This window comes from Orbicella franksi, chromosome 2, assembly GCF_964199315.1.
Source record: "Orbicella franksi chromosome 2, jaOrbFran1.1, whole genome shotgun sequence".
Classification (NCBI taxonomy): domain Eukaryota; kingdom Metazoa; phylum Cnidaria; class Anthozoa; order Scleractinia; family Merulinidae; genus Orbicella; species Orbicella franksi.
The window spans coordinates 22,119,952-22,140,227 of NC_138146.1; the positions used below are offsets into that span (position 1 = coordinate 22,119,952).

General features: G+C 40.3%; 1 protein-coding gene across 2 annotated transcripts in view; it reads right to left on the reverse strand.

The window, feature by feature from the left end:
* The window catches only part of LOC145478671 (uncharacterized), a 53,743-nt gene that overhangs the window by 12,701 nt on the left and 20,766 nt on the right, over nt 1–20,276 (reverse strand). For both annotated transcript variants that reach the window (XM_081456769.1, XM_081456770.1), the window contains exons 4-20: nt 16,649–16,843; nt 16,089–16,431; nt 15,294–15,665; nt 13,412–13,578; nt 12,110–12,277; nt 11,112–11,602; nt 10,299–10,504; nt 8,571–10,096; nt 8,003–8,195; nt 7,472–7,573; nt 6,853–7,079; nt 6,432–6,581; nt 5,617–5,821; nt 4,399–4,646; nt 3,467–3,672; nt 2,251–2,287; nt 1,864–1,971 (exon numbers count right to left, since the gene is read on the reverse strand). In XM_081456769.1, coding sequence (XP_081312895.1) covers nt 1,864–1,971; nt 2,251–2,287; nt 3,467–3,672; nt 4,399–4,646; nt 5,617–5,821; nt 6,432–6,581; nt 6,853–7,079; nt 7,472–7,573; nt 8,003–8,195; nt 8,571–10,096; nt 10,299–10,504; nt 11,112–11,602; nt 12,110–12,277; nt 13,412–13,578; nt 15,294–15,665; nt 16,089–16,431; nt 16,649–16,843 — 4,944 coding nt within the window. The remainder of the gene's footprint in view (nt 1–1,863; nt 1,972–2,250; nt 2,288–3,466; nt 3,673–4,398; nt 4,647–5,616; nt 5,822–6,431; nt 6,582–6,852; nt 7,080–7,471; nt 7,574–8,002; nt 8,196–8,570; nt 10,097–10,298; nt 10,505–11,111; nt 11,603–12,109; nt 12,278–13,411; nt 13,579–15,293; nt 15,666–16,088; nt 16,432–16,648; nt 16,844–20,276) is intronic.

Consider the following 20,276-nt stretch of genomic DNA (forward strand, 5'->3'; position numbering starts at 1 on the left):
CAGGTCCAACCAGCGCAGGGGATAAGACGCACACAGGACCAGCTGGAAAATTGTGAAGGCCTCAGTCCAGGTAAGAATATCCTTAATTTCAACTTGCCTGCGTTTGGCGTTGGACACGAGGAGTTTACCCTCCAGGAAGGTCTGTGGTTCCTGTTCCACAGTGCAAAGATTTACCGTAAGCAGATCCGCCAACTCCACGAACTGGCCCTCTATGATCTTCTTGACCAATTTTGCCGGGATTGGTGCATGACCCGGACCGACAATAAAAGCCTTCTCAGACTTGGTCACTGATGCAGAATTACCGAGGCTTGGCAGGCTACTGGCTACACTGGAACTAGCGAACGGAGAGGTGATGGGGGCCACGAAGCGGGCCGAGCTCGAGTCAGTGATGGCCGACACGGGAGAAAAAGTAGGAACAAAAGCAGGCAAAGTAAACATACCTGACGACGCCCCAGAAGCCACAGATGAAACGTTGGCATCACAAGAAACAGCAGTCGATTCGGAGGAGCTAGATGGAGCAACGCCAGCAGAAGTGCCAGGGACGGAGGAATTTAACGGCGAGGGGGCGTTCCCTTGAATTGAAGAGATGATGGTAGGAAGGGAGCTTCCAAGTGCGCGAACAACAGCCTCCGCCATCGAATCGACGGCCAAAGGCGCCACAGGGCCAGAGGGAGCCATTGAAACCACTGTCGGCGCGGAAGACAACAGAGGGAAGTCCTCCGAACGAAGTCCGGCAGACAAGCTATTGTTGGTTGAACGAGGTGGGTTCGGCATGATGTACAAACCAGCGACGAGCGGGTTAAAGACGAACCAAAAACACGAGAGCGGGCGAAGAAACCCTGGTGGATGAATGACGAAATTTCTTTTTATCCCCAACTGGGAACCGCTACACTAAGCCCGCCAAAACTCCACACTATCGGAGCGGCGAGCACACTATCGGACCAGGTACGAGAGAACGACGAGCGAGTTAAAGACGAACCACGACAGTTAAAGACGAAACACGACAGCGGGCGAGGATACCACGGTTGACGAATGACGAAATTTTTCCCAACTGGGAAACGCTATACTAGGCCAGCCAAAAAGCCAGGCTATCTGAACGGCGAGCACACTATCGGACCAGGTACGAGAGAAGTGAAGACGAACCACAACACGGCGGTGGAGACAGGACGAAACAAAAACGCCACAGTCGAAGATCGAAGAACTTCTGTTTTAACCGGGACAGCGACCGAGATAGTTAACGAAGCAATAGGGAGAACGCCGAGAACCGCTAAACTATAATTCAATCCACAACGCCACACTAACAGAGCGATGAACACACTGCGAGCACATGGGACGACAACACATGTACTAACCAAATATACCGCTGGACAATGTAAGCCCCAGGGCTCTCACGACCATATGACTGTTGCAAACGCTACAGAAAAGCACCAAACGCTAAACAAACGCTAACAGATGGCCAAGGCACCAACAAACGCCTACAAAAACGCTACTGACCAGACTGGCTCCTGGTCATAAACTATGTAAAATTTCATTGAACTTTATCAAACGCTACAAAACGCACCAAACGCTAACCAAACGCTCACAGACGGCCAAGACACTGACAACCGCCTATAAAAACGCTACTGACCAGACTAGCTCCTAGTCGTTAACTATGTTAAATTTCATTTAACTACATTATAAATTAACTTCACAAAGAGATTCAGAGATTGACAGTTTCAGCCAAACACACCTGCGTGATCTGCCAAAACTGATACGTAAAGGCTTGAGAAACTAAACAGGATACGACCCAAACGGTAACATTACTCCAAAACGATAGAAAAACAGCAAGCAGCGGAACTAAACACTGACTTAGCTTTGACATACCATTGACAATACAGTGGACGGCAACTGTTCGGGATCTCCAACGAGCACCAGTTTGGATGCTTGAAACCACAGTGGTATGAGTAAATCCAGTTCATTACACTGACAGGCCTGCAAAATACTAGTTTTTTGTAAGAAATTCCACGTTTATTCTGCTGTTGTTTTCTTTTGATACATACATGGCAATTTTCTTTAACAGTCATTTCAGAAAAAGGAACATTTTTTTTTACGAAAGGAATGTTTTGATAGGAACGTCTCTCGTGGCCAGTTACAATATTAAATTTTAGTTACGAGGTTACGACAATGGATAACATACATAAGTAGAATAACAACAGCTTCAACAAAAGAACAAGAATAAACAAAAATATGTCTATTTGATTCCAGTCTTACCTCATCCACGATAACACAAGTGAAAGGGCAGACACGTCTACAACGTGACAAAACAAGGTAAATTAAAAACAAATCAAGTCATTGTTAAAAGCTGGTGACATAGCGACTGTCCTAATTCAAGCAGCTACTTCAAAGCCCCACCAATGACAAAATAACATGAGCTCAAAACCCCAATATGACTTTTTTTTTTGCAATAACATTACATTACATACAAAAATTGCCTACTCTACTTACAATGTTAACGTAACTTACAATTTAACGATACCAACAAAACTTACAATACTAACAATATTTACAATTTCTTAATATCTTACATTACTTTCATGTAGGAGGTTAGCTACAATAGGAGGCTTTCTCACATATTGATTTGTGACTTAGATTTATGTTTCTCAATCTTAATTTTGTTTGTCAAAATCGCTAAGAAAGCATCGAAATAAAACTCTTCTTCTTTTCTTGAGGCAGTATATAAATAATATTTGGCTATAATCAAGCAGAGGTTTAAGCCAAGATGACGAGCGAAGTTATCTGTCACGCCATATATTATTTCATTTTTATCGAGAGTGATCCTATCTCCGTTTTTGGAGCTCCACCAATTAGTAAAGAGAGACCAAAAAAGCCGAGCTTCCGAACAGGTAGCAAAAAGATGGGTTAACGTTTGTCTTTAGGTGACATTTATCATGTTCCTTGATTGAATCTCTAAAAAGTGTCGAATTTGTGGGAAGAATGTGATGAATTATTTTGTATTGGAAAATGGCGAGTCTAGTGTCTTGGTAACATTAAACGGAAGGCTATAAATGAGTTGCATTGTATGTTCTTTTAGACTGGCTTCTTTCATCCTTCGTTCGGCTGTAGGCGTGACGAATTTACTCTTAACAAAACATTTTGTTGCTGATCGGCAAGAGAGTTTATCTAAAGATATCTTATCCTTCTCAGAACGTTTTTCCAAAGGTTCAGTAACATTTCCTTTGAGAATATTGACTCAAGACAATATGACTTAAGACTGCTGACATTCTGTCTTTCTCTCGAAATGAGGCAAGGATTACAAGGCAAGGCAGGCTAGAAGGGATTGGGACGAGAAATGAGTGTGGCACTCACAAGAAGAAACACATCCATACTGCCCTTATGTGTTCGTGTTCATTGATAAACACTCATCTGACTATGACCGGCTGCCAGCAGTCTAACATGGCTTAAAAAGTAACAATATAGCAGTTCTCACCGTCCTGCCAGGTCCTGCTTCAAGCTGCTACTACCAGCGCCACTCAGAGTGGTACAGATTACATCAGCACACTGAAGGATTTCTTTTCTTATCCGTGATTCTTCCCGACGCTTGTTGGCTTTCTTGTCTTTCTCTCGACGGTACTGTTGCTCCAGGGTGTTTTTGAGTTTGATGAGGTTTGCCTTTTTGGTTTCCAGTTTCTCGAGCTGTTGATAACACATCACAATTAGACCAGTATTTGCAAATTCAGTGAGCCCTGTCTAAACAGTCATTTCTTTATGGCAGACGCATTGGTTTGTAGACAACTACTAATCTGGAACTTGAGAAATGCTTTGCTGGCCGCACTATTAATGTTGAATATGCAGCACAGCAAATTAAATACGGCTTGGAAACACACTTTTTGAATCAAAACTGGTTCCCTTCCTTTAGCCTGGCTCCCTCAAGGTAAGACACCTCTCTACCAAAGGCAGGTACTGGTCCCCAAGGTGTCTTGTTAACAGAGTTGACTGTAAAATTTGAACATGATTGCCACAGACATCACTTTTCAAAATTCCCTGACTTTTCCCTGACATAAAAGAAACAATTTCCCGACGAAATAAATACCAAATACTTCTAACCTCCCTTACAGCCTTCCTTTCCACTCATTCATTAAGACTGATAAGTTCTCAACACATTTTCCTTCTTCAGTAAGGATAAACACTGTTGAGATCACAGCTGTGACCCCAAAATGTTTCTTCCAGCCTTCAATGGTATTACACCTAAACTCAGCCGTGTTAAATCATTTCAATTTTCGGAAGTTCCCTGACTTTCTTCAAAATGTCAATTTTCGCTAACTCAAAATAATTTTTCCTTGAACATTTCCTGACGTGTGGCAACCCTGGCTTCCAAAGCAGGTATTTTACCACAAAATAACAAGAAAGTACAACAAATACCTCACACTCATTGGATTGAGGCGACGTCTGTAATATCCAAATTTCACGTTGTAATATCTTCTCATTAGCAGCAGTGCTTTGAAGCTTTTCTTTGGTACTGTTTAAATTATCCTCTGTTGTTGACATGGATGCATTTTCTAGGATCTGCTTTGTCATGCTGTCTAATGAGAATTTCATCACTGATGGGTGGATATGGGATTTACGGCCTACTCGCACCAGACACAAATCTCCACAGTTGTTTGCAAATGCTTTTGTCAAAGAAAAATGAAAAAGAAAATGTTTAGTGCCATGTTAATAGCATGAAAGTAAAGTAAGGCAAAGTGGCCCATCAGGCTGGCGCTTATGTCTGGTTTCAGTGGCATGAAGAAACAGGGAGTATTTCATTGGGATACTTGTCCATCGTAGGGTTACCTCCCCCCCCCACCCACCACCCCCCAGAATTTAATTGGCCAATACCAATTTTTTCATCTGGGTGGAGAGAGGCACTGTGAGAGTAAAGTGTCTTGTCTAAGAACACAACACAATGCTCCCGGCCAGGGCTTGAACCCACATTGTGAGAGTTAAAGGGCCCTAGTCAGCCACACCTTTGTTTTTGTTTGCATGCAAGAGTTTGGCTATCATATTTTATTCGGAGGATGTCGGAGGATGTCGAAGTGAAGGAAATCACCGTGAAACTACTAAAGATAATCAAAGATACTTTCAGGAACACAACTTACAGTAAAGCAAAAAGATTTCACTTCACCATGCAATATCAATAATTTCGATGGCATCGAAAATGGTGGAGGCTGGCCACAGTCCTTTTAAGTGCCTTGCTCATGCAACAACACAATGCAGTGTCTCCGGCCAGGGCTCGAACCTGGAGCCCTTGATCTGGAGGCGAGCGCACAAACCATGAGGCCAGCATGTCTCCACTCTGGCATGAAAGTGCAACACAAAAATCGTTCTTGGATAAATCAAAGCAGCGTGCACAGTTGCAAGAGAAGTCCAGAGATAACAACAGTAACCTCAACAGTACCTTCATTCAATTAATAATGACAGATCCGTCTAACAGCAGTTAAAATGCCTCGCCAACATCCTTAACTTTGCTTGCAGCTCACTAGCAAATGTGCAACAGCAAGTCACTTCACAACCACAGTGATCAATAGCTGACCTTTGCACCGTTACTTCGCATGCACGATTCACTATATATGTAACTATCACAAAAACTGTATAACTAACCTGAGTTAACAGCATTTTGCCGGTTATGCCTCAAATTTTCTTTGTTATCATGACGTTTGTCAAGCTGTATCTGTGCCTCCCTTATTCGGCCAATCAACTCATCTATGGCAGCATTAGATGGTGCACATAACAGAATTCTCACTTTGTTTGCAAGACTTCCATTTGATGGACCTGACGTTGTAAGTGCTGGCATTTCTTGAGCACGCTACGAAAAACAAAACGCTGTTACAAGATAATTTAACACACACCAGTTTTTGCCAGACGTAGCTAACCAAAGACCATTGAAATCAAGGTGTAACCAGTAACCGATAAGTATTTAACAGTTACTCAATGAATATTCCATGAGAAAAAATTTGGGGACTATTGATTACTCATTAATCTCTACTGATCAACCACTGATTAATCATATATGTTATCACACTCCACACTATGTAACTGTGCGAGTCAAAAAACAGTGAACACTTTGATTTGTTTTTGACAGGCCAGTCGTGTCCTGGCCAATCATAGTAAAGTTCCGGACACGCTTGCAAACCTGAAAACCACAAACTAACCACCATTGGTTTTTAGTTTTCTCTCACCTAATCAGCTTTGTCCTTGCTACATGATAATATTCCATACCTATGTCTGGTGTTCTCAGTTTTCTGAGTTTCAAAGTAAGAGTTTCCAGAAGATTTTTTCTATTTATTACAACAGTTTCTTGTTGTAAGTCGTCATCCTCAACAGTCTGTGGTAATAAGCGTAAAACGAATTGCTTTGTATCCAAGAAAAGAGAACAGAACACAAATTCAAATTTCCGACAACATATTGCAACTTACATTCAATATCTCCTTGACTAGACCAACAATGGTGAACGACTTCCCTGTTCCTGGAGGTCCCTGCACTAGGCAAATACGTGGTATAGGGAAGGGCTTGTGGACAGAATTCACTGCAGTAGAGATGACCTTTTCTTGTGATCCATTGTATTCCTGTAAATTGAATATCGAAAGTAATAGAATCCGATCACTAAATAAAGGTTCTGAAACAAACAAACAAAAAATAACATCAACTAGTTTTAATACCTTTGGGGTTTCCTCCACCAAACCTACTTTGTATGCAAATAGAGATAGGTATTCGCTATTTTACAGACTAACTGGGCGTACCCAAACTATGGCATATCATAAATACCTCAATTATCTCTGTGGACATAAAGGTAAGCCGAGTAACAGATACACAATTTCCCAATATCCCTTACAGTACCTTGGCGAGATGTGATGACTGACTGTAATCAACTGAACAAAAATAGTCTGCTTTCCGTGGTCGCAGGATATCACAGGCTAAGATACTCTTGCTAAAATGCATCAAACCAGACCATTGACGTAGCGCTGTTAGGAGTGATGTCACAAACTTTACTTGAATGTGGCAATTTCTCATTGGACGAAAGTTGCAAGCAGTTTTGATGTTCAATGTCAGCTGGAATTTTGGTTCTGCAATAAAAAGCGATAACACAACTTTGGAAACCTAAAACTTAAACCGACTAAAATCATCAAAAGGAAAAGACAAAATCCTAAGAAATATTGTCTTAAAGCAAAGACGGATGTTTCTCTATTCTTACAGTGCATTCACCGATTTGCAATTTGATGCATAATGAACCTCACAGAAACTACGTCCTACCAGATGCTGCTTGTAAGTACACTCTTACATGTATGCTTGTAAATACAGAACAAATTTAGTTCTCTGAAAAATTACAATAACGAAACTAGATACAAGCCGAGGATGGGCTTTCATTCGGGAGGGGAAATTTTGGAAGGACTTTTCTTTGATTGCTGCGGGTTTATTTTTATTGGGGAAGGGAATTACTGTGGAAATCTACTCGTACTATCATCTCCACCATTTCTGGTTGACTGAACTCTTTTAACGTCAGCTTTCTCCACAAAACCAAACACTGGTCGGCCGGAGTACAACTGCTCATTACTACCAGCTGCAAAAGAGAAATCAACAAGGAAGAGAAAATTGTTAACACTGTACAAGGGCTTTTGCATTTCCCAATAGGTTTGGTTTTCAATTACAGATGCTGCAGCCGATAGCTGGCTATACTGATGAAGTACGGAGAGGTTACTGGTTGGCCTAGTGGCCGAGTGAAATCCAAGCCCAAGTCGAATTGCCCAAGTCAAATGTTGAAGTCATGTTAACCCTTGGGTATGTGCTATTTTGGGTATCTGGCACAAATGGGCAGTCCAAACTATTTTACCCCTAGACCAGTTATAAACAGCTACAATCATCTCTGCTATAAAACGCCTTTACTTAGTGTAACTAACTGGGTTCTTGTGTCTCCCACAACACATAGGTCTGCATTGCGTATATGTGTGTGCTTAGCGTCTGGCATATGGCTATGACTGGTTACTCTCACCTCTTCCATCAGTGGCTGCAAGCGTCAAAAGAACCAAATCGCTCTCCAAAGGGAACAAGGCATTTTTGTGCTGATTTTCATTTATGACACCACTGCAGGGGATGAGCCAGAAGCTGTTCACGTTGCTTCCATCGAGAACATCCATGACTACACGTTTCCTGTCCAAATGCTTGTCCCACCAACTACCAATAGCCTAGAACAGTGGTTTTCCTCAAGGATTAACAAGATGTGTAATAACTCTCTTGCAAACAATGTTATATTAGCCTGTTTGCCAGCTAGTATGTCTACCAGTGTCCGTACCAAAACCAAAGAGCAATAAATCACTGCTAGAACGACAACTTCTAGTATAGCACGCATCCAAGAGGGAAACGTTTTCATTTAAATCTAAGGGTCCTTGGATTGTACACTACCTCGATTTTCCGTAGTACGACAAATTATAAATGCACGGAGTAATATTCAATGACATTGTCGGACCCTCGTTAAGAATACAGACTGCTGCCTAGATATTGGACACACCAGCTGTTTGTGAAATGTTACATTAGACTAAAAAACAAATTTATGAAAATACCTGCTCCCAGATTTCCATGAGCAACAAAGGCTTGAATATCTTGTAATAATGGTCAATGGAGTCAAAGTAATTTGGAACACGATGTACCAAAAAGTTGTTGTGAGGTAGACTAGCAGGCCTTCCATTGCTTTGTTTGTTGCAGAGGCGCTCTGCTTTCCAGTTTAAAATCTCACGGAATAACTCATCTTCTGAGAGGGCTCTAGTGGGTTTAGTGTTGGCTGCTTGGCTGACAGATGGTCTGGGACCTGCCACTGTATTGGCTGAGTTTGCATCATCGGCAAATGTAACATGTTTCTTGGCTTTTGCATTTGGGATGGCTTCATCTGGAACAGCCATATCGTTAGCGTCTGGACGTGACATAATGGTGTCATTCCCTTCCAAATTCTCGATTTGGGTGCTGTACAAGTCATCAAGGTCTTCCTCGACACGTGCAAGAGCATTTTCCTGAGAATTTACAACGAGTTGACTGTAACCATAGTCATCCCACAAGTTAATACCATCATCAATGAAGTGCACGTTTTCAACTTGTTTACTAATACTAGATAAAGACAATCTGTCTTCTCCCTCTTCTGCGGGTTCGGGTTTGACAGTTTGAAGTTCCATTTCATAGTTCCTTACATCTGAATTCTCATCAATACAATAATCAACTTCACGAGTAATCTCATTTCCATCGGTAAATAAAGAATTGCTACATTCAGCTTCAGTTTCTATCCGAGGAAAATCTGTTTTATGTGCTGATGTTGTATTGGTGACCTCACCAAATGAAGGAGTCTTACTTTCAGGCAAAATCTCTTCATTCTTAACCTTGGAAGCAACGACACTTGTTGATGTCTTCAGATTTGTTGACCTTGAGGCCCTTCGTGCCGCAGCAGATGAAAGAGACTCGTCATCAGAGTCACTAGAGAGATCTGCTTTCCCTGATGAATTACTAACAGTTTCCCTTTGAATCCCAGAAACAGGTCTTGTTTTTGCACAAGACGCTAACGTTCTAGCCTCCAGAAGGGCAAAATCATCACTTTCACTGTCATAGTCCATCATATCACTACTTTCATGCAAGACATCTCTTAAGGAAGTACAATAGGCAGTGTTGAAGTCAGTCTTTTCAGTCTTGATTTGAGAAACACTGTACTGTTCTGATGGCTCCACCGATATTGAGTTTTTGTTTTTGTTTTTGCTTTCCATGTAAGAAGTCAAAAGCTCTTCGTCTGAGCTATTTGGCTCGCTACAGCTAGAGAAGTTACCCAGCAATCTGCTAGCACCTGTATCCTGAACTGTTGAGCTAGTCTCAACTGCTCTTGGAGGTGACTCGTATTCATCCCTCAGTTGCAGAAGAGTAACTTCGTGATTTTCACTGCTACTATAATATAGATAATCATCCAGGATTCCAGCACTTTTATCTCCTGTAGAAGTTGGCTCTTTCTGTTCAGGTAGTTCTGTTGCACCTTCATCATCATCATCATCATCATCATCATCATCATCATCATCATCATCATCAGATAGCACTATTGGATCGTCTAATGTTGCACCTTACAATCAAAGCAAGTTTAACTTTCCGTCATAGAACTAACCATAACTTAACTTAACTTGTTCAGTGTGCTTGGGACAAAGAAAACTATTTATGTGAATGTTTTCCAAGACAGGCTTTGTAAAGCCTTCGTAGCAACCTTCTTTCTTCAACGAACGGGAGGACACCCTATTGTTAAATTTACGACACGTTTTCCAACTCACCAGAATTCTGCTGAATAGGTGTATGTTTCTTTTTCATGAAAGCTGACTTCCTTGCTCTTTGCCTCTTCTTTGGCTGAGTTGTTCCTTGATATTCTCTCTGTCCGATGCTAGTTTCAGTCTTCACTTTCCAAACAGATGTCTTACAGTCTTCTAGTTGGAGTTTTGCATGAATAGGGATACCCTTCAACCTTACAGAGCTTTTAGATCTGAACAAATAAAAAAATGGAGGAAAAGGCTACTCACAACATTGGACTTGATTGATTAAATTAACAACATGCTTCAGAATTTTGAGGCTTAAAAACCTTGAACAAAGGATTGTCCAATGTGACTGACGTAATGAACAAAAGTGAATACTTACGTTATCCTAACCAGGGACAAACCTTTAAAATGCAGCAGAGAAGCCACCAATATGGCCTTTCTGCTAAATGTGAATTACTCTTTGGAAGTGCCAAGAAAAACATGAAAACAGATTGAAGGAATCTTGACCTTTCATTTTCACTACAAGAAAACTACATGGGATCATTCAAGACAGTGCTCAGTACAATACTAAGAAAATATTGGACAAGTAATAGAGTGAAAAAATCGGCGATCTGTGTATGAAACAAGGGAATGAGGTTGATAGGATGTTTATGTTCTCTCACTCTGGAGATAAGAGAACATCTCAGGTCAGGCATTAGGGCAGGTGGGTGCAGAACATGACCCATAAAATTGACACATCACTGCACGTGGAGTGTCGGAGAGTTATAATAAAGTACAGGTAAACTACATTTAAAACAGAAAACTGACTTTGGACACAAAAACCAGCACACTTACATTCTGACTTTCCCAGAGGGGCGCTTAGGCTTCTTGTCCCTTTTCTTGTAAGCCCAGAACCCTGTTTCTTCATCCTCAGAACTAGTCGAATGTGTACTAGGGTCAGGCTCTTCACACAATCGAAGCTTGCCATGTGGGGCTTTGCCATGACTTTCTGATCCTAAACAATCAGTATCACCCACACTTAGTGACTTTTCTACTTTCACTTTCTTTACAGGCAAGATCTGCTGTGTTTGTAGACTAGACTGATGGGATGTTTTCGAATCCATTTCATCCTTGGGCTTTGTTAGCCATTCAACTTTAGTGCCATGCCTTGAGTGAGCCATTGGAGCTTTAGTGCTGAAACCTACTGGAGTACTGAAACTCACTGTAGCTTTAGAGCTGCTATTTGGGAGAACTAGAGAAGCTTTAGTACTGCAACTGGAGCCAACGACTGGAGCTTTAGAGCTGTGAGTTGGAAGGGTAACTTGAAAAGCAGAGTTATGCTGAGCCTACAGGATACAAGAGTGACACAAAAGTGTATATCACAATAGGGGTATCCCTCTACCAAGAGAAAACAGAATATATTACAAGAGGATCCCCTTCCCAAGAGAAAAAAACAATATAATACAATAGGAGTATTCTTGCAGTTGACTCACAGTCAACAAGGTTGGAGTCACCATGAACAATTTGAGGGCCACACTCCTAATCACCCCCTTCCAACTGCCTAAGGGATGTCAGTTTCTGCACATTTTTTTTTCCCACTGCAAGCATAGTATGGGTTGCCTAGCAACCTCTAACAATAGCTCACTTTCTGGCCATATTAGGGCATGCATGCACAATTTTTCAGCCATATTTTCGGTCACAGTTGAACAAAAGTAAGAGTATGTAATGCTGGACTAAAATGATAAAAATATACCACAATACCTATTTTGGTGAATTATGCACACTACATTAGTGACAAGAATATCTAGTTATAAGTATGGATATGTAATTAATGGTCAAGACATCACTAGTACCTCAAAACTTTGCACCAGGAGTGAAATGATCTCGTGTTGATCTTCTGTTGATAGTTGCTTGGGTCCTGGCAAACTAAACTTTTGCCAGTGCTTGAGCGCTTGCCTATTTCCCCGACGATGACTATCCTTTAGCAGATGCTGAAGCAGCCTTCGGGTAACTTCAACAATCTAACATGAATTTTCAGAGTTACATGTAGCAGCTAAGCAATGTGTCTTTTATTGTTAGCGCAATGGATCTTTCCTTTTTATATACCCAGCACAAAAAATTCTGGAAAATTAGCGTAGAGTTTTTCGGCTCCTGTACGACCTCTACACCTCCATGTACAGTAGAGTAGAACAGTACCATATAAAGTAGAGTAGAGTACATTAGAAGATCGCATAGAGTGGAGTGGAGTGGAGTGGAGTGGAGTGGAGTGGAGTGGAGCTGAGTGGAGTGGAGTGGAGTGGAGTGGAGTGGAATTGGGTGGAGTGGAGTGGAGATGAGTGGAGTGGAGTGGAGTGGAGTGGAGTGGAGTGGAGCTGAGTGGAGTGGAGTGGAGTGGGGTGGGGTGGGGTGGGGTGGAGTGGAGTGGAGTGGGTAGGGTAAGGTAGAGTAGAATACAGTACAGTAGAGTAGGGTAGAGAAGATTAGGAGTAGAGAAGATTAGGAGTAGAAAAGATTAGGAGTAGAGAAGATTAGGACTGGAGTAGAGTATAGTAGAGTGGAGTAGAAAAGATTACACTGTACTGTAGCATAGAGTAGAGTAGAGCAGATTAGGAGTAGAGAAGATTAGGAGTAGAGTAGAGTAGCGCAGGACAGCACAGTACTTACAGTGCTACATGGAGGCAGTAGAGGCAGTAGAGGCACAGAAACTCTACACTAAATTTTCAGAATTGTTTGGAACACATTTGTCTTTTCACTCTTAAAATATCCATACTCTCTAGTGGCACCTGAAACAAGAGAACAATTCTCCCATTTCCATGTTATGGGTCAGTGCTGCACCTTGATGAAAAGAGGTAACTACTTTAACGTAAAAAGGCAGTTGGAATGTAAGGCTAAGGAACAGGCTTGACTGGTCAAAGTGAGGCTGGCGAGTGAATGATTTGGCCCCAAGTGTTTTAGCTTCTAGTAGTAGGGAAATGATGCTGGGATAATCAGAAAAATGAAAAACAATCACAATACTTGGGGTACAAATTTAACTTTAACAAAAGCCACAAGTACATGACTTGTGTTTCTATAACTGAAGACTTAGGCTACCTTTTTTAAATTTCAGATCAACAATATTCAGCTGGAGAGATAAAAGACCTGGCATTTTTTGTTACCTTTTTGTCCCCCAACTCAAAAATTACCACATCCACCACATCAATGGACCAAACATGAACTGTGGGCACCAGGAGCTCAAACTTCCTTTTAACCAACAGTTCATGAATGATGCTTAATAATACAGACTGCACATCTGACTTGAAGGTATTTTCACTGGAACAGCCACCTGCAGTGGAATTGAGAAAATTTATAGACCTCATATTGTAGCCTATTTCATGGTTAACTTTTCTTTTTTATTATGTTTCATGGATGCAGGGGAATTGTGGGCAGAACTACAAAAGTTAGTTACCCTAGATTGCCGCCCATTCGCATTGGATTGCATTACCGAGCAAATAAGAAAAAAAAATAACCATGAAAAGGGCTATAAAAATATACGGCATGTGCACTTTTACACTCCAAACCTGTAATCTGTATGTTACAGTTACACGTAGAATATGTAACAATAAATAGCTTGTACATTGCTTGTAAGCACCTTTCACAAACGTTCATTTGTCAAAGTCATATCTGAGTGTGGGGTGGGCTCCTTCTGTGAACAGAGAATGGTAATTAAGCCTGAACTTAGAGTTATTATTAGTCTCCAATCACACATCCAAAATAAACCTTGCCTCTGTTTTTAGGCCAGAGCTACTTGAAAAGCAACTTTGCTGAATTTATTATTATAATTATGGTTAAAAACTCTCTGTCAAACGGCATGCATTGCAAGCATTTGTTTTTGTTTTGATTCTGTCACTGAAGACAGCGTCAGAAAATCAGAAGGATTTGGGGCATTCAGTGGCCTCAAATATAATTTACTGGTAAAACTGGTATATGTTTGCTTTAAATGCCATTTGATTTAGAACTACTGTATTTTGAAATTCTGGCCTCGCGTCATGAGGTGACAAATGTCCCCTAAAAAGTTCCTGCCCCCATAGGCACCATGCTGAGAATTGAAACAACTCCACAAAATAAATTTACTTTTTTATTTTCTTTCATAAGTATATCTATAAACAGACTATAAAGCACTTTCTTTGCTTAGAATACCGTCTCAGTCATGACATAGAATAAGGGCAATGAACAGACATTTTTCTTTTGTTGGTGAGTTCATTATGTGCTTTGGCAAGCTTTGGAATCCATACAGAGTTATTATTGTTAACTGGTCATGTACGGATACTAAAATGTTTTCAGTTTGCCTTTTTTGCAAGAAAGGTTTTCTTCTCCAGGAATAAATGCAGCAGAGAAAACACTATTTATCAACAAATAAATTTCAAGAAGCCTCGCCGCAGGTGACTTAACATTGGATAAATCTACAAAGCAATGCAATAGCTTTTCTGAAGGCTAGCAATGACACCGGGCAATGATAGCAATACGAAGGAAAATACAACCAAATTCTGCCATTCACTTGAGTTGATGGGAGTATTTTTTCTTGTGTCTTCCCTACTGTTTCTCCACCGATCCCAGAGAGATTTTCTCTTAAGAGCTTGTATGGTCCAAACCTTCCACAGGGGTTCTTAGTAAATCACATTGTACCGGCCATTGTTTAGCTTCTCAAATTGTACCAGATAATTTACTACCAATTTTTCTCCTAAAATAATCACCCTACCCAAGAAAGTGAAATTGAAACTGATGATGAAGAATGATACCTGTTTGAAAATCAAGTTAGATTGCTAAGATTATCACATATGGAAATAGCTACTATAAGACACTTTGAAACGAAGGTTTTTGTACCAAAGGAAATTCGAGTCGCAGCACACAATGCATGCTGTTTGACAGAGAGTCTTTATATAGACATACTGATAATTGGTATTACTAAATGTTTTGCAAGAAGTTGTGAAATTACTTTTGACCAGAACTTTCTGCCTGATAGCAGCTTCAGTATACCATGCTATTGGTAATGAAACTTACCTGCCAGATTGTGAAGATAAGTAATTACAAGTGACAGGCAGTCATTACAGGAGTCAAAATCAAGAACAGACTGAACAAAAGGCTGGAACCAAGCCAGTGCAGTTTTATAAAATTGGCTGGAGTGTTTTGTATCAGATGAACCTGAAACCGTTCTGGTTTCACGCAAATCTACAAACATCTCTTGGCTTGAGGCCTCTCCATCTTCATTGTTTTGCCAGTGCATAACAGCATTATGGAAGGAATAGTTTTGAGTTATAATTGTAAACAGTTGATCAGGTTTGTGAACTGAGATCTGCCAGATATTTCTGATTCCAAGTCTCTCAAGCAAGACTATGAAGCACTGTAACCTTGGCCAAAAAGCTCCATCATCATCTGTGGATAAAGTGCACTTAAAACTAAGAATTGAAAAGGGAATCCTAGAATGACATTGTTAGATGTATAGCTACTTACAAATTGAACAAGATACTAGGCACTTAAGTTTTCAAAAATTTGAGATGGCTTATTCCCTCTACTTAATATGTGTTTTAAACTTTGCAAACAATTCTTTCTTAACATGCATTGCTGATCACAATTTGATAATAAAAATGGGAATCCCTGAATTTGTCTTAGAGTTGCAAGCACTTAAATCCAAAATAAAGGGTGTTTTCAAGGTTGTACCATTGCTATGGTTTCCTATTATGCCTAACCTTCCCTGTAAAACTCCTGTAATACTTTTAGAAAGTAGACTGGTCATATTTCACAGAGCTGTACATAAAAATTGTTATTGAAAAGGTCAAAACCTGATAAACAAAATACCTTCCATGTGTTCTTGATTTTCCATAGGTAACACAATTATATTCAAAAACTCATGGTGTCCAGTAAAGCTCATAAAACATGACTGCATTGTCTCCACATCCATTTGCCGCAACAGCACAAACAAACTAAGCCAGTACTCTTTAATGGTCAGTTCAATGAAGATATGAGTAGGCAGGTTCGTGAATTCAAAAGGTTTGCTCTCTGATGCCACAAGATCAGAGTTCTCAAACAAATTAAACTCCACCACTTCAATCATCCACCCGATCACCTGCTTTAGGACATCATAGTCGTCTTGATTTATGAGACCCTGGCCCCTCACACTCCTAACTGCCCAGCCACGTACCTGGAGAAAGCAGTAACAGTTAAATTACTTTCTACATGTACTCAAGGGTTGCATCCAATATTCTTTTTCAACATTTTGAGAACAGATATCACCCATAACTTTCCAAAGTTGTGGAGCATAGGCCCAGTGATGCACTTTGCGTTCTCAATCATTGTGTCTACCATCAGAGGGATACATTTTATGCTAAATATAACAAAGACTGTCTTGTACAATGTACCTCTGGGTCATGATGGACCAACAGCAAGTAAGTGCCAGGTAACTTTTCTTCAAGGTCTTCCAGTTTTAGGGGACAGCCGCACACATTCAAAGCTGTAAGTCCTCTTGTAAATAGGTCTGCCAGTTGTTTATGATGTAAAAGATAAGGGAATTTTAAGATTTCCAGGAGGGGAACTTGGAGATGAGTTGCAATATCCTTCAATCAAAGAACAATTGAAAATTAATGCTTGTATGCCCAAATGAAGATCAATGCTGGTTACAGACAAGTGACTAAGGGACCAATCTCATAACAGTAATGATGTATGGTTGGCGAAATGGTGCAAAATTCACAAAGTTTATATTCATTCACATTTAATGTTGTTATTATTATTCACGAATATATTTATTCACATTCAACAACTAAACTTATATTCAAGAAATATATTAATTCACATTTAACGACGTATTTCGTATTCACGAATATATTTACTCACATTTACGGGATGTATTCATTCACATTCAACGGTATATATTCATTCACATTCACGATCGAAATATTGGTTCAACACGGTCCAATATTCATTCAACATTTTCTGCGCACCGCCTTCGCGCATCATTAGGTTCCAGCTCACGCTCTATAATTTCTGAACGCAATATGGCGGACGAAGGAAGCCTTATTATATGAAGGGGTAGAACAAAGGCCCAAGACCCCAAACACAAATGTTACATAGGCAGGAACTTTCGATCTCCTACAAGAGTGCGAACGGGAATGGAACACCGCGGAAGTAGGATTGAGAGAGAACATCCAAATAAGGCTCGAGTGTAGCTCTCCAGCAATTACTACCTTTTGTCAGTATCATTGCGCAGTACTGAATGAAATAGTGGGAAATATATGTCTTTTGCATGGAGAATGGATACGACACGACTCATCAAACTGCGCAAACCTTGCAGTGTATTCTGTGACCAGCCCAGAGGTCTTCTTAACTCGATATTCAATATCGGAGGTAGTTCTTGGGGAGCGGGGATGGCGCAGTGATGAAAGCCGTCGCCTACCACCAGTTTGACCCGGGGATGAGTTTGTTGTTGGTTCTCGCCGTGCTCCGAGGGTTTTCCTCCGGGTTTTCCAGTTTTCCTCCCCCCACAAAAAAACAGCATCTCCAAATACCAATTCGACCAGGATAGAGGGTCTGAATGAAAACCCGCTCTTCCTCTCTAAATAATTTATTTCTGATTTTTATTTTTCCTTCTGCAACAAAGATTGTCGGGTTTCACGTGGACAGAAATAGTTCAAATGCTTCTTGAAACGTCGTATTGTGGAGTATGGGCTTCTCGTTGATTTCGGATGAGCAACTAGACAATCTCGTAGAACGTTTCATGATGAGTGATCAGTCAACGGGATGAGAGAGGGAGAGTATTGGCCACGTTGACCCTGGAGACTCTAGAATCAGCTGGGCTGTCGTAAGACACCCTCACATTTTCACCCCTATGATCACTTCGCACCCTTGATGGCCACTAAAACCTTCGTGTCGCTGAGGGGTGCAAATCTAGGACAATGGCACAGTTCTGTTATTAGTAGAACATTTAAACAAAAAAAAACAACAATAACGCTAGCATAGTTTTTTTTACATTGTTTTAGGAGTACCTTTTTAAAGATTAAAGATTAAAGGAAAATCATCAATACCCCCGTGCATGACAGTAACCAGGCTATGGTGTCCGTCAATATGCCACAAGCTATTTGGAGCAGCCACAGAATACGCTCTCCTAGAAATTACGACAGCCTAGCGGATTCTAGAGTTTCCAGGGTCAACGCGGTCAATACTCTCCCTGATTCCTTCCCGTTGAACTCTGAGACCTATAATGATCGAAGATGTCCGGTCACCAAGGAATACCCGAACAAAGTCCCATGATCACTCATAAAACGTTGTACGAGATTATCTACTTGCTCATCCGAAATCATCGAGCAGTCTGTTATCTCATCTAGCCCATGTAATGTTTATGTTCAGTTGTGTATGTTTGGGGTCTTTTGTCTTTGTTCTACCCCTTCATATAATAGGCCTTCCTTCGTTCAGAATAGAGCGGGAGCTGGGACCTAATGATGCGCGAAGGCGGTGCGCAGAAAATGTTGAATGAATATTGCACCGTGTTGAACCAATATTTCGATCGTGAATGTGAATGAATATATACCGATGAATGTGAATGAATACATCCCGTAAATGTGAGTAAATATATTCGTGAATACGAAATACGTCGTTAAATGTGAATTAATATATTTCTTGAATATAAATTTAGTTGTTGAATGTGAATAATCATATTCGTGAATAATAATAACAACATTAAATGTGAATGAATATAAACTTTGTGAATTTTGCACCATTTCGCCAACCATAATGATGAGTTCTGAGTAGACAAATAAAAAGTATGACAACAAATAGATCCAATCCAATTTTCCATAGTCCTCTTGGTTTTTTCCAATACCAATGAGACTTAATGATGGGAATTTGAGGAAACATCTGTACAACATTTTGACAATGCAAGAAACCATACTTTCTGTTCGAAGATGACAAGTTCATTGGAATTTTTGTCACAGATATCTCAGTTTCCATGTATTGTACAGTTCATACCATTTACATGTAGGTACCTGTATGAAAAGTCAATATAAATTTCTCAAGTATTCATACACTGACTTGTGTTGTGTTACAGGCCACTTCACATATTTTAAGTCTAAATTCTCAACGATCATACTGTACTCATGTGTGCTATTTTTTAATTACTTTTGTGTGTGTGTGTGTGCTATCTGTAAAAGAATTTTCCTACACGGTGGAATTCACCAAAAAAGCAGTTCATAAACAGTAAAAAAGTAAATCAAGAAACCTGGATCTCAGGGTTGAGATTAGAAGCCAGGACCCGGGTACCAGAACCCATGTACTTTGAAAGGAGTACCTGGATTCTTTAAGTATGTTAAGTACAAAATGAAAAAAAAATACACATGTCAGCCTCTAATAAAAATTAACTATTTTTTGTGAGTTGAATATTACCTTTAAAAACCCTTTTTTGTCAATTACCTCGCATCATTTTCTTTTGCGAGAAAAATGTTTTTTGGTGGTAGCACTTTGTGTTCATCTGGCCTTTCCCCTGTGAAGAGCCTTTGCTGTTACATAACTCTTGCATGTGACATGCGTGTTTGAAATTTAACCAGAATCAGAGCCTGCTCTGATCTCTGCAAATTTTTTATTTCCACCCTGGAAACCACAGAGTCAATTAACATTCACCGAAAGTATGAACTTTGGCAGCTCAGATTTCTTGGGAAAATTGTAAATCTTTTTCATAAGAACATGTAGGTGAGATATCCATTGTTGGTAAAGTTTTGCCAAAGAAAACCTGTCAAAGTTTATGTCTACTAAAGCCACACACTGGATTCCAAGTGATCTTGCTTTGGCAATCTGGTCTTTGACGATGCTGGTAAACGGGCAAGCGCCTTCGTATTGTTTCGTTGCCCGCTTGTAATCACGTATGTTTGTAATAATTATTTAATTCTTCCCATATGCAGTCGGCAACACGACAAGTACGTCTTGTTTCATTAACATACTTTCAACTGCTATTTCCCGCTCCCTCTTTAGTTTGAAGTTTAACCAGAAATAGACTGGAACTTT